The sequence below is a fragment of the Aotus nancymaae genome, unplaced genomic scaffold (genome assembly GCF_030222135.1).
Source record: "Aotus nancymaae isolate 86718 unplaced genomic scaffold, 86718_ANA_hifiasm-v0.15.2.pri h1tg000059l, whole genome shotgun sequence".
Taxonomy (NCBI): Eukaryota; Metazoa; Chordata; class Mammalia; order Primates; family Aotidae; genus Aotus; species Aotus nancymaae.
In genome coordinates this window covers 34822822-34838277 of record NW_026988473.1, presented here as the reverse complement: position 1 = coordinate 34838277, position 15456 = coordinate 34822822, and the positions used below count along the sequence as shown (strand labels likewise).

The following is a 15456-nucleotide window of genomic DNA, read 5'->3' as shown; positions in this document are numbered from 1 at the left end:
AAAATCAGTTATATCAAAATTAAGTATGCTTGAGAAAGAGAAGAATTTATAAATGCAGTTTATGCTTTGAAATGAATGGAAGACCAGAGACCTGACTTTATTATAATTGCCAGCAAGTGGTTACTATAGTAACAGAGACAGACAGATCCAGGCTTTTAAAAATGTATATTTGTATCTAGACTATGTCAACATATGTTTGGTCAAATATCAAAGGAGAGATGTTCATGTACAGTATTTCCTACCATGTTCTGTTGGAAGAATTCCGTATATCATGAAAATAACATGAGTAACAAACTCCTGTTACTCTATCTGATTCTAAACTTATACAGACACTTTCTGAAGATTCAGCTTCCCATATAATGAATCAATAGGGGTCATTGTTGGGGCTACCAATCTATTACATTTCTCATTGAAAATATATAAAATGGTGCTTTGTTCCAACGTCAATCAACCAGATTTATAAACTATATTCATACAGTGGAGTACTGCTTAGCAGTAAAAAAAAAAAAAAAAAAAAAAAACTACTGATACATGGAACAATGTACATGAATTTCAAAAATATAATGTAGAGTGTAAGAAGCTAGACACAAAAGAATGCATAGTGTAAAATCCCCTGTATGTAAAGTTCAAGATCAGGTAAAACGAATCCCTGGTGGTAGAAATGAAAAAGCTGTTAATTCTGTGAGGTGGAGGTATTGGCTGGAAAGGGGGACAAGGAGCTTCTCTGGAATAATGGAAATAATCTATATCTTAATTTGACTGATGGTTATATTTGTATACATATTTGTCAGAATTCTCCAAGCTGTTCACTGAAGATTTGTGTTTCTTTCTATATGTAAATTACATTTTAATATAGTATTAATTTTCAATAAAAGTGGCTGGTTTTAGTCATTAAAAAAAAAAAGAAAATAACATGAGTTACAAGTTTACACAGGTATTTCTTAAGATTTTCAGACAACTGTTCTAAATAAAAGTGCCAGCTAAGAGGTTAGGGAAAATACATCGTTGAAGACTTAATGTCCACTTGAGGCTGGACGTAAGTTAAAATGGTCTCACCAAAGACTCAGGAATATAGAGATGCTGAGAGTTTCCATTCTAGAGTGTCCATATTAACTATCAGTTCTTTGATACCAACATTCCAGAGACCTCAGGGAATTTTTTTTTTTTTTTTCAGATGGAATCTTGCTCTGTCACCAGGTTGGAGTGCAGTGGTGCAATCTCGGCTCACCGCAACCTCCGCCTCCTGGTTTCAAGCAATTCTTACGCCTCAGCCTCCCAAGTAGCTGGGACCACAGGCACGTGTCATCACTCCCGGCTAATTTTTTTGTATTTTTAGTAGAGACGGGTTTCACCATGTTGGCCAGGATGGTCTCCATCTCTTGACCTCGTGATCCGCCCGCCTCAGCCTCCCAAAGTGCTGGGATTAGAGGCGTGAGCCACCACGCCCGGCCGGGGAATGTTTTTACTTTGGTCATTAGTAGAAAAGAAAATGAGGTGAATTTGTAGAAAGAATTAGCTCATCTATATTATAGCTATCAGTGAAATGTCAATCTTTATGTACTGTTATTTTTCTTATGTATTATGGAATAGTAATTTCCCTTATTACATAAGACATATCAAGTAATTGCATAGAGCTGAAAAATTGACCTATATATTATCAATTGACGTACAGCAAAATCAGTAGCGTTTCTCACACATAAACAAATTTTCAAAGGTATATATGTAAATAAAAAAGATAGTAAATTTCTGAAGAAGTTTTACATGATTATTAATTTTTGTATATTGATATTCAAAATATAATAGTATCATATGTAAAGAGATAAAATGTTCTTTTTTTCCCCAATATATTCTCATTCTTAAAACATTAAGAGCTGCTGCTAGAGAGAATGAGACTATCCTATGACCTAAGCTATCATTCCTCCAGGGGAATCATTTATCAGATGATTGTAATGCCACTTCTCATGCCAAAACATATTTCTATGTAATCACATTCTATAAAGCATAATTTGAAAGAAAAAAAAAACACTTCAGGATTTGGGCAAATGTTCCCAAATTCTGGTATAGAAGTTAGACATTTCCTGGTAGTTAAACCTCATTGGCCAACTCTCAAACCAAACCATTTAGATTCCATCTTTCGGGAAGTGCCCTTGACAATATTCCATAACTAATACTTCAACTGAGAATTTAAAAGTCCAGCTTTCATGATTCTAGAATCTGTTTCTCTAAACTTTGTTTGTACTTTTAACCATTTACTCATTTCCCTATATTTGTTTTCCTTTTTATTATCACCCATCTTTTCCTTAAGCTGAATTATCATTTATAATGTTGATTCTGCTTTCAACTTCTTATCTAAGCAAAATGTCATATAATTACCAGTAGAAAGTGGCCATGTTAGCCTTTTTTAGTCAAAGATTTTCATGCCTGTTTCGAAACAGTGTTGGCCTAGGCTTGCACAACATACTTTGTTTGCTGTTCATGCTGTTGGAATGACAATCATTTCCCTGGCTGAGTCATACTGTAGAAGGCACATGAAGCAGAGAGTCAGTTTTCTTTTACTTGTTTTTTTTTTCAATTATTGTAACTATGAGTAATACATGTCAGCTTTTGTCCAGAATACCTTTTTGTATTAAACAACTGACTTGCAAACTATATATATAAATATATATAAATGTATAAAATACATATATTACATGGTATATATGTATATATACACAAATACCTATATAGGTATATGTACATGTATGTGTGTGTGTGTATCTTTTTCAAAGAGTGCTGAGCCAAGAAAGTAAAAATGCTTTAAATATGCCATTCAACAAATTAATGAATAACTAATAGATTAAAACAGACCATAAGGGAAATTCTGGACCTCATCTAGTTTGGACCCCTAAACTAAAGGATAACTTTAGCTAAATTAGTCTCTGACAAAATATCAGTGTGCACTTCTGGCAGTCTACAGAGGATTCATGGACAAGGACCAGTGCATGAATAAAGGTGAAATCTTATATTAAATTTCTGAGGCAACCAATACATCTGTTTTACCTCTCAGTTAATACAAGAATACCAGCCCTGTTAGTTGCCAACTTTTTAGCAATTTGCTCTTCTATAGATAATCTGCTTGAATTATGAAATCTAGCATTTTGTGTTTCCCAGGCTGTACATTTCATTTGACCACAGCTTAAAAAGAAATCTTTTAATTTCCACAATCACAGTCATGTTTCAATAAGCAGCCAGGCTACAGTCTCACAATCTGCATCCAGGAAATATCTTTTAGTATTAACTTCCTTCCAATTAAAACATTCCTCAGATGAGCTGCCCAGTGGAATAAAGTTGCATTCCCTGACAGTCTTTAGTCCCACCCAGCTGATCTCTTGCATACAGAAATGTGAGTGAGAACTTCTAGTACCAACTTACTGAAAGCATCTCTCTGCAGCCTTGCCTATGTCTTCACTTAGCCCATTTTACTTTTCATTGCAGCCTCTCTGAGATGGGGTGAGTGCTGCTGTGGTTTAAAGGCAAAATATACCTTCAAGAAAAACAACTCTAAAATTCATCCGTCCTACTGAAGTTAATTGTCTAGGAAAGGCATGAACACAGAAAACTACCTAGAGTCAGCTCTGCCGTGTTTTATTTCCTTTGGATTTCCAAGTGAAAAGAATTACAGGAAAGCCTATAGTTATGACTGATTAGAATACTGTGATTTTTTTTCCTAGCCCATGATTTTAAAGAATTCGGTAGTGTGAACTTTGCTTTACATAGTTATTTGGGAATTTTGCAATGTCAGTTTTAAAATTTGAACTGGATAATTTTTCTCCTGAAGGCTTCAGACATGAGCATGCTTCCAACTCAGGTTTTGCTTTAACCTGTTTGACTGAACTCTCTGGCGATTCTAGTCAATTGGAACTTCAGCACTCCAGTTCTGTCCCAAGTGGTAAGCTAAACTTTAGATTGATATGTTTGACTGTCTTAACTTACATCTGTACTTCTTTAATGTCTGATGTGTGAAAAATAAATGTTGATGTCATCCATTTTGTGGTGGTATAGCTGATGCCAATTTTAGTTTCTTCAGTTATTTTTTCCCAAAATGTATAAATAGACTTTTGCAAAAAAAAAAAAAAAAAAGAGGACTGAAGTTTTTGTGCATAGAATTAAATGTCAGAAAACAGTCAGTAAACTCAGAAAAGTGTTAGTGGTGAAAAGACTTTGTTTCTCTGAATGCTCAGGCCTATCAAGGCTTAGTTTCGTTTGGCAACACTGATAAAATCAGGAATCTTAACCATAAACTGCAAAGAAAACACTTGCCATTTTAATTCATCTCTTTTATCTCTCATTATTTTGCACAATTATACAAAGGATAACATATTATTTATGTTCTCATTAAGAGAATATTCCTTTTAGTTATTTTATGATCTGACTTAGATTCTACATGAGCTGACAGTGTTAATATAATGAAATTTGAATTTTTTTTTAAACCTCTGAGTGATACTCAGAAACTCACAGTTTTTGTGCTTGCTCTGCAGGTCTGAGGGAACAATACTGTGCACTTATAGTTTGCATTCATCAGAAAATCCTAAGAGTTTGATTTATAATGAACAGCTCTTATATGTCAATAGCGAATTAATTGTGCTTTGTAGAAAATATTTTGCATAATAAGTAGATATTTTAAATGTTGTACTAAAGTAAAACTGCTATAATCTGTTTATCTTTCCTTATAAAAGAAGACATTGCAATAGGAATGTAAAAGTTAAAGCTATTATAACTCTGGATATCACTGTACACTGATCTTTGTCCCATGAAAAACTTGTAGAAATAATAAATTCCATTTAACAACAAGAGGATTCATCTAAGAATTTAGGCATACTTGTTTATTATATGACCAACAGTCAATCCCTGATTTATTGCTTATAGATTATGTATTATATGAGTTGTTTTACGGTATAAGAATTCTGTAAACAGGAGATAAACATTCTTTTGTAAACTTTCATTTAACTATAAGAAAAAATCTCCATGCTGTTATTTTGTCTTCTAAAACTAAGAGACTTACTAGATATTGAACCTACAATTTCATAGAAGTAGGGAAATTAAATTTTTACAGATGTACATAGCTTTTTAACAGTAGATTTGGTTAGAAAAAGAGGTTCATAAACAAAGAATTGATAGTTTAAATATTCATGTTTTTCTCACCATTTTTTTGTCTTCTTGTCATTTCTGTCAGACTTAGCACATCCATTCCATTAGATTCAACTACTGTCTCTATGCAGTTGACCAACACATCTGTAGTGCAAATATAGCTCCTTCCCAGAGCTGCATACCAGTAACAGCCTAGAAGACACTTCCACCTTGTTATTCTGACAGTGCCTCACACTCAACACATCTCAGTTGAAGTCCTTCAAAATGCTTCCTCCTTTTTGCTTCCATATTTTTTTGATGACTCCTAAGTTATCTCAAATATTCCTTAACATTTATTGCAATGACATTTTTGTGTTTATTTGTATGTATATTTAATATCTATCTTCTATACTTCTTTGTCCACCATGACAGCCTCTTTACCCAGTTGGATGCCTCACAATGAAATGTTCTTCAAAATATATTTTGACTCTTCGAGATCAGCCTGACAAACATAGAGAAACTCTGTCTCTACTGAAAATACAGAATTAGTCGGGCGTGGTGACACATGCCTGTAATCCCAGCTACTTGGCAGACTGAGGCAGGAGAATTGCTTGAACCCGGGAGGTGAATATATATATATATAAATTATAATATATTATATTATATTATATTATATATAAGATATAATTATATATAATATATATTTAAAATATAATATATATAATAGATATATTATAATTATATATCTATTATATATATATATTCAACTCACTGACTGACTGGGGGGAACTGAAAGACTGCTCTCTTCATTTCCCTCAGAACAGACACCTGTATAGACTTCTAACTGATCTCACCTTTCCAGGTTTTTCATAACAAACCTCCTGCCCATGGATGGCCAGGAAATCTTTCCTGAAGCACAAATCTCACTCATTCCTATCTTTGCTCACGATTTTTATAATTCTATATAACCTGTATTATAAACCTGGTGCTCTATGATTAAGATTCCTTTTTTCCAAAATTTTTCAAGCCTCATGTAACCTACAAATATTCCACAAGTATAATTTACATTCTTCAATCACTGATCATATTATTCTTTCAAGGTAATCTCCAATAATTGTTTTCCTCTGCCTCCATTTATTATGATATTGTTGAGATCAAATGTTCTCTTTTTCTGACATGTATATGGTCATATCTCTGTACAAAGGAATTTTTTTCCTGTTGGTGAACATCTGTAGATATTTGTCCTATATATGAAAATGTTTACATGTCAATTTCTATTATAACTATGTAGTATACACATGTATTTTATTAGACTATGTTTCTTGAAGGTAAGTGTCACTACCCAATTGTTTGTGGCTTATGCATGATACACATGTAATAACTATGATTAAATAAATGATCAAATAATACATCATAGTATACTTTTCTAATGTGTTTTCTGCCAAAGGCACATTTATTTTAAGTCAATGTATACATATATTGCATTAGATTTTCAAATATATTGTGTGGAAATTATCACACAATTTGCCTCCTGATGAGATCATCATTCAGGATACTAATGTGGTATTTGTCATTCATTTGAAACTTTATGGATCATTGAACTTTCCAGAATCTATTTTGTATGCTAGGATTTTTTACATTATTTTCAATAGAGTCAAGTGTTATTTATGTATTCATAATTATTTACTACATGCTTAGCATTGGGAGTAGTGGAAGGGGTGTGTGTATGAAAATGAGGGGATAGCCAAAGTAGAAGAGAGGTCTACCATTTTAATCTCATTGGTGTGGCATTATGTTCTCAACATTCATGTACACATATTCCTAGCAGGGGAAAATAAAATATAACTGATGAAGTTTAGTTCATAGAAATTTGATCAGGTATGTCTAAAAGGAAGTGTACCATTGTTATCAAAAACAGTACTTATACATTTCACTTATGTAATAACATACGTATCTCTTAATGCAGAATCTCAGTCATTCTCACAAAGTATCTCTAACATAGTATTCATTTATCTTAAACTCCATGCATTAGTAGGAAAATTCAAAGCTTAAAGAAGTGATGTAATTAAATTAAAGTCGCACATATAGTAAGTGTGTGTGTATGGGTGAGGGGGAGAAGGACAGCTGAGAGAGAGCTGAATTGAAGAGTTTTTAATCTGTTCTCTGTCTCTAAATTTACTGTTCTTTTTCTCCCCAATACTACTGAAAATTAAGTTTAAAAATAGTACAATGAGGGAAATTGCCTCTTTGTGTTTCAGAAACAGATGTAATTAATAATCAGAAATCAGCAACTAAAACATTAATGTATTTTTATTATACCTTAAGTTCTGGATACATGTGCAGAATGTACAATTTTGTTACACAGGTATACATGTGCCATGGTGGTTTGGGTGGTTTGCTGAACCCAGTAAGCTGTCATCTAGGTTTTAATCCCTGCATGCATTAGATATTTGTCCTAATGCTATCCCTCCCCTTGCTTCCCACCCACCGACAGGGCCTGGTGTGTGATGTTCCCCTCCCTGTGTCCATGTGTTCTCATTGTTCAACTCTCACTTATGAGTGAGAACATTAGGTGTTCAGTTTTCTGTTCCAGTGTTAGTTTGATGAGAATTATGGTTTCCAGCTTCATCAATGTCTCTGCAAAGGATATGAACTCATTCTCTTTTTATGGCTGCAGAGTTTTTCATGGTGTATATGTGCCAAATTTTCTTTATCCAGTCTATCATTCTTGGGCATATCAGTTGCTTCGAAGTCTTTGCTATTTTGAACAGTGCTGCAATAAATATACATGTGCATGTGTCTTTATAGCAGAACGATTTATAATCCTTTGGGTATATACCCAGTAAGTGGATTGCTGGATGAAATGGTATTTCTGGCTCTAGATCCTTGAGGAAACGCTACACTGTCTTCCACAATGGTTTGAACTAATTTACACTCCCACCACCAGTGTAAAAGCCTTCCTATTTCTCCACATCCTCTCCAGCATCTGTTGTTTACTGTAATTTTAATGATCTCCATTCGAACTGGCATGAGATAGTATCTCATGGTGGTTTTGATTTGCATTTCTCTAATGACCAGTGATGATGAGCTTTTTTTTCATATGTTTTTTGGCCAGATAAATGTGTTTTTTGAGAAGTGTCTGTTAATATCCTTCATCCACTTTTTGGTGGGGTTGTTTTCCTATTGTAAATTTGTTTAAGTTCTTTGTAGATTCTGGATATTAGCCCTTTGTTGATGGATAGATTGCAAAAATGTTCTCCCATTCTGTAGGTTGCCTGTTCACTCTGATGATAGTTTCTTTTGCTGTGCAGAAGCCCTTTAGTTTAATTAGATCCCATTTGTCAATTTTGGATTTTGTTTCAATAGCTTTTTGTGTTTTAGTTATGAAGTCTTTGCCCATGCCTATGTACTGAATGGTATTGCCTAGGTTTTCTTCTAGGGTTTTTATGGTTTTAGGTTTTACATTTAAGCCTTTAGTCCATCTTGAGTTAATTTTTCTATAATGTATAAGGAAGGGCTCCAGCTTCAATTTTCTGCATATGGCTAACCAGTTTTCCCAACACCATTTATTAAATAGGGAATCTTTTTCCTATTGGTTGTTTGTGTCAGGTTTGTGAAAAATCATATGGTTGTAGATGTATGATGTTATTTCTGAGGCCTCTGTTCTGTTCCATTGGTCCATATATATACATATATGTATATGTTTTGGTAACAGTACTATGCTGTTTTGGTTACTGTAGCTTTGAAGTATATTTTGAAGTCAGGTAGCATGATGTCTCCAGCTTTGTTCTTTTTGCTTAGGTTTATCTTGGCTATATGGGTTCCTTTTTGGTTCCACATGAAACTTAAACCAGTTTTTTCTTTTTTAAAAAAGGAAGAAAGAAAGAGAGAAAGAAAAAAAAAAGAATGAAGAAGAGGAAGAAAAAGGAAGAGAAAGAGAGAGAGAGAATGGGAATATTGCTTTATTGCCCAGGCTAGAATGCAGTCTAAAAATGGGAATTGAAAAACTCTTTTATGCCAATAATTGTGCTTAACAATGGAGACAGGAAGGAACAATGGAAGAAAATAACAAACAAGCAGCCAAACAATATTTCATTTAAACCTATGAAATGCTATGCAATTATTGAGGAGTGATTTACTTCCAATTATGTAGTCACTTTTGGAATAGGTGTGACATGGTACTGATAAGAATGTATGATTTGTGTATTTGAAGTGGAAAGTTCTATAAATGTTTATTAAGTTTACTTGTTCCGGGTCTGAGTTCAAGTCCTGGATATCCTTGTTAATTTTCTATCTCGTTGATCAGTCTAATATTGACAATGTGATGTTACAGTCTCCCACTATTATTGTGTGGGAGGCTAAGTCTCTTTATAAGTCATTAAGAACTTGTCTTATGCATCTGGGTGCTCCTGTGTTGGGTGCGTGTATATATAGGATCGTTAGCTCTTCTTGTTGCATTGATCCTTTTACCATTATGTAATGTCCTTCTTTGCCTCTTTTGATCTTTGTTGCTTTAAGGTCTATTTTATCAGAGGTGAGAATTGCAACTCCTGCTTTTTATTTATTTATTTATGTTTGCTCTCCGTTTGGTTGGTAAACCTTCCTCTGTCCCTTTGAGTCTTTGTGTATCGTTGCATGTGAGATGGGTCTGGATACAGCGTACCGATGGGTTTTGGCTTTTTATCCAGTTAATAATATATATGAGTTTAATACTGCCATGTGATGCTAGCTGGATATATTTTTGGAAGGGCTGATACTGGTTGTTCGTTTATATGTGTAGTGTTTCTTTCAGAAGGTTCTGCAAAGCAGGCCTGGTGATGGTAAAATCTCTAAGTACTTGCTTGTTTGCAAAAGATTTTATTTTTCCTTCGCTTTTGAAGCTCAGTTTGGCTGGATATGAAATTCTGGGTTGAAAGTTCTTTTCTTTAAGGATGTTGAATATTGGCCCCCACTCTTTTCTGGCTTGTAGGGTTTCTGCTGAGAGATCTGCTGTAAGTTTGATAGGCTTCCCTTTGTGGGCAACCTGACCTTTCTCTCTAGCTGCTCTTAGTATTTTCTCCTTCATTTCAACCCTAGTGAATCTGACGATTATGTGCCTTGGGGTTGGTCTTCTTGAGGAATATCTTTGTGGTGTTCTCTGTATTACCTGGAGTTGAATATTGTCCTGTCTTACTAGGTTGGGAAAGTTTTCCTGAATAATCTCCTGAAGAGTATTTTCTAACTTGGATTCATTCTCTTCATCACATTCAGGTACACCTATCAAATGTAGATTAGGTCTTTTCACATAGTCCCATATTTCTTGGAGACTTTGCTCATTCTTTTTTATCCTTTTTTCTCTAATCTTGACTTCTCATTTTATTTCGTTAAGTTGGTCTTCGAACTCTGATATCCTTTTTTCTGCTTGATCAATTCGACTGTTAAAACTTGTGCATTCTTCGCGAAGTTCTTGTGTTGTGTTTTTCAGCTCCATTAATTCACCTATATTCCTCTCCAAATTGTCTATTCTCGTTAGCATTTCGTCAAACCTTTTTTCAAAGTTCTTAGTTTCTTTGCATTGGGTTAGAACAAGTTCTTTTAATTCACAGAAGTTTCTTATCATCCACCTTCTGAAGTCTACTTCTGTTAATGGAACGCACTCGTTCTCCATCAGGGCTTGTTCCGTTGCTGATGAGGAACTGTGATCACCTGTAGAGGGAGAGGCATTCTGATTTTGGGTATTCTCAGCCTTTTTATGCTGGTTTCTTCCCATCATTGTAAATTTATCCACCTGTCGTCTTTGTGATTTCCGACTTTCAAATTAGGTTTCTGAGTGGACGTCCAACTTGTTGATTCCCAGCGCTGAAATCTGAGCAATCCACTGCGGCGGCCAAAACAGTGGTGTTAAGATTGATGGTGCTTTTCTGCCCGGGAATCAGCCAAAAGGGGACCCAGTCCCACTCACTCTGCACCAAGAACTGCCGCACTGAGGCGCCTGCAAAACCGCCGCACAGGCCACAAGAGTCGCGCTAGCGACCCGTGGGGCTCCTCCGCTGGGAATCTCTTGGTCCGTGAGCAACAAAAATTCATCTGAAAGTGTGGCATCCTCTCGTTCTCTGCACTTTCACTAGGAGCTACTATCCTGAGCTGCTAGTGGTCAGCCATCTTGCATCTCTCTCCCAGTTTTTTCTAGTTCTGTGAAGAAAGTCAATAATAGCTTAATGGGAATAACACTGAATTTATAAATTACTCTGGGCAGTATGACCATTTTCATGATATTAATTCTTATCCGTGAACATGGAATGTTTTTCCATTTGTTTGTGTCTTTTCTTATGTCCTTCAGCAGTAGTTTGTAGTTTCCTTGAAGGGGTCCTGCATGTCCCTTGTAAGATGGCATCTGAAGAATTTTCAGTTCTCTAGTTGTCTATCAAAGCATCTTGATGACACTCTCTATTTCAATCTCCCCAGTTTGGTTGGGCCTCTCAGAAAGCCCCCATGAAGCTTAATTTGGCAGAATATGAAATTCTGAGTTGAAAATTTTTTTCTTTAAAAATGCTGAATATTGGCCTCCATTCTCTTCTGGCTTGTAGGGTTTCTGCCTAAAGATCTGCTGTTAGTCTCATGGGCTTCCCTTTGTGGGTGACCTGAGCTTTCTCTCTGTCTGCCCTTACCATTTTTTCCTTAATTTCAATGTTGGTGAATTTGACGATTATGTGTTTTGGGGTTTCCCTTCTCAAAGAGTATGTTTGTGTAGTTTTCTGTATTTCCTGAATTTGAATGTTGGCCTGTCTTGCTAGGTTGGTGACGTTCTCCTGTATAATATCCTAAAGAATGTTTTCCAACTTGGTTTCATTCTTCCTGTCCCTTTCAGGTACACCAATCAAATGTATTTAATCTTTTCACATAATCCCATATTTCTTGAAGGCACTGTTTGTTCCTTTTCATTATTTTTTCTCTAATCTTGTCTTCACGCTTTATTTCATTAAGTTGATCTTTAATCTCTGATATCCTTTCTTCTGCTTCATCGATGCAGCTATTGATACTTGTGTATGCTTCATGAAGTTCATGTACTGTTTTTTTCAGCTCCGTCAGGTCACTTATGTTCTTCTTGAAACTGGCTATTCTAGTTAGCAATTCCTTTAACCTTTTTTCAAGGTTTTTAGCTTCCTTGCATTGGGTTAGAACATGCTCCTTTAGCTCGGATGAGTTTGTTATTACCCACTTTCTGAAGCCTACTTCTGTCAGTTAGTCAAACTCATTCTCCATCCAGTTTTATTCCCTTGCTGACAAGGAATTGTGATCATTTGGAGAGAAGAGATGTTCTGCTTTTTGGAATTTTCAGCCTTTTTGTGCAGTTTTTCCTCATCTACATGGATTTATCTACCTTTGGTCTTTAATGTTGGTGACCTTCAGATAGGTTTTCTGTGTGGACAGTGTTTTTGTTGATGTTGATGCTATTCCTTTGTGTTTGTTAGTTTTCCTTTGAACAGCCAAGCCCCTATGCTGTAGGTCTGTTGGAGTTGGCTGGAGGTCCACTCCAGGCCCTGTTTGCCTGGGTATCACAAGCAGAGCCTACAGAACAGCAAAGGTTGCTGCCTGTTCCTTACTCTGGAAGCTTCATCCCAGAGGGGCACCCACCAGATGCCAGCCAGAGCTCTCCCAAATGAGGTGTCTCTTGACCCCTGTTGGGAGGTGTCTCCCAGTCAGGAGGCACAGGATCAAGGACCCATTTGAGGATGCAGTCTGTCCCTTAGCAGAGCTTGAGCGCTGTGCTGGGAGATCTGCTGCTCTCTTCAGAACCAGCAAACTAACACAGGAACAGAAAACCAAACACTGCATGTTCTCACTCATTAGTGGGAGTTGAACAATGAGAACACATGGACACAGGGAGGGGAACATCACACACCAGGGACTGTTGAGGGGCGAATGCTAGGGGAGGGATAGCATTAGGAGAAATACCTAATGTAGATGACAGGTTGATGGGTACAACAAAGCGCCATGGCACGTGTATACCTATGTAACAAACCCGCATATTCTGCACATGTATCCCAGAACTTAAAGTATAATTTAAAAAAAAATCACTCTGATTCAATAGGAAAGGACACTGTGACACCTCTCCAACCCAATCCTATGTGCTGATTGGTACCTGCTGAACTCCTTTGGCTGAAGTATGAATACCCCCAATAAGATACATGGACTGAGAGTAGGCAATGGGAGAATCCCTCAAAAGGAAGTCATTCTAGATCTGTTTCTTCATTTTAAAAGCAAAGTACTTGGATAAGATACTCTCAAGAACTTATTTCAAAGACTCTGCCTTAATTTTTTCATAGGTATTTGATTAAAAAGTGATAAAACTCTATACTGGGAGATTCTATGAAATCCTGAAAGTCACCATACATTCTAACTGCTTACTCCTTAATATAAATTTGCACTCTGTGAAATCTAGTCATCAGCTTCTGATTCTTCAACTTCCTATGTCTATGGTCTCACCCATCACTTCTGAGCCTTTTCAAAGGTCATCGTGCTGTATAACCTGGGCCTTTTTTACATTTCCTCAAGAATGCTGGTGAAATCATTGCTTGTCCCTTGTCTCTGTCATGGTGGTTGCTATTATTGATAGTGGTATTTTCCCTATCTATAGATGACCAATAAGCTATCTGTATTGTTCACGTTTGTATCTTACTTCCACATCTCATGTTTCAGCTTTAATTTTGCTTGCCCTTTGCTTTTTCCTAGTCTATAATTTGAGATCTCAAAAGCTAAATATACTTGTTTATAGTCTCTGGAAATTCTATCCAGAAGGTTCTTGCTTCAGTATGAGTAGAAAATATAAGCTTTAATGATAATATGGTATTTGATATTTTCATTTTTTATAATTCATAAATGCAAAAATCTATGTCATTTATCTTTGTACTTTTCTGAGCTACATACAATAATTAAATACTTGTTGGGACAGAAGTAGAAGTTGCCTACCTAGGAATGTAATCAGGTAATTCAGGATTCCCATCTAAATTAATATTGTTATTGTGTATAGTTTGCAGCAGAGAAGTAATTACTTGGACACTAGAGTCAGACTAGTATTCAGAGTTTGCACTGCTATTCATTGCATGACTGAAGAAAGTTAAATGAATTACTCTGTGTTTCTGATTCCTCATATATATTAAGAGTGTAAAAATCACTACCTCATAGAGTAATTAAGAACATTACATGATTTAATGTCAAAAACCATTTAGCACAATGCCTGTAACTATATCTAGCATATGCTATTATTAAAAATATACTATAGTTATTTTATTTTATACTATATTATGCTATAATAAATATACTATAGTTATTTTATACTATACTATGCTATAATAAATATACTATAGTTATTTTATACTATAATGGGATTAGTATAGATATTATAGTGGTATTCCATAAGGTGATGATTAAATATGTGCTAGGTCTCGCAATTTATATGAGGCAAATTGCAAAATCCTATCTAGTGCAAACTGAGCTTCTCAAACTGACACACAATTATCCCTAGGAATGTCTGACAGTGTGTATAGAATATATATCACACAATGCAGGAGCATTTATCTTACTTGATGAAAACTTTTATTGTTTTTAACATTAAAGAAGGGCTTAGCAGGAAATGAAACAAATGTCATGATTCTTTTTCTAATTTTTTTCATTTTTGTGGGCATATAGTACATACACACACACACACACACATACACAAACACACACACACATATATATATATTTTGAGATGGAGTTTTGCTCTTGTTGCCTAGGCTGGAGTGGAATGGTGCTATCTCAGCTCACTGCAACCTTCACCTTTTGGGTCTAAGCGATTCTCTTGCCTCAGCCTCCCGAGTAGCTGAGATTACAGGCACATGTCACCACGCCTGGCTAATTTTTTGTATTTTTAGTAGAGATGGCGTTTCACTATGTTGGCCAAGCTGGTCTCGAACTCCTGACCTCAGATGATCCACCCACCTCAGCCTCCAAAGTGCTGGGATTACAGGTGTGAGCCACTGTGTCTGGCCAGGTGTATATATTTATGGGGTTACATAACATATTTTGATACAGGCATACAATACATAATTACATCATAATAAATAAAGTATCTCTCACCTCAAGCTTTAATCCTTTCTTTGTGTTACAAATATTCTAATTACATTCTGATAAAATGTTAGACTACAAAGTAAAACTCCTTTTGACTTATAGATGTCTATGGGCATTCCTGTTTTTCTACCAATAGAAGCATTTCTAAAAGAATGTATGTGAGGCACTGGAAAGAAAACAGAAAGGTGTTGGCTGCACAAGAACCTTGGTATCTGTTGGCTGCTTGGGTGTTGATGCCTGATGATGACAGTGGCATCTCCA

The 15456-nt window shown here is 35.6% G+C and overlaps 1 protein-coding gene across 2 annotated transcripts in view; it reads left to right on the top strand.

The window, feature by feature from the left end:
• The first annotated feature begins 3420 nt into the window (after nucleotides 1-3420).
• ANO3 (anoctamin 3) overlaps nucleotides 3421-15456 on the top strand; it is a 429363-nt gene continuing 417327 nt past the window's right edge. Inside the window, exons 1-2 of one of the 2 annotated variants that reach the window (XM_064365095.1) lie at nucleotides 3467-3489; nucleotides 3818-3928. Coding sequence is in view for 1 of the 2 variants with exons in the window: in XM_021665048.2 (XP_021520723.2) it covers nucleotides 3775-3928 (154 nt within the window). In the remaining variant the exon portion in view is untranslated. Of the gene's footprint in view, nucleotides 3929-15456 lie in introns of both variants that reach the window. The other variant, XM_021665048.2, reaches the window with a different exon arrangement.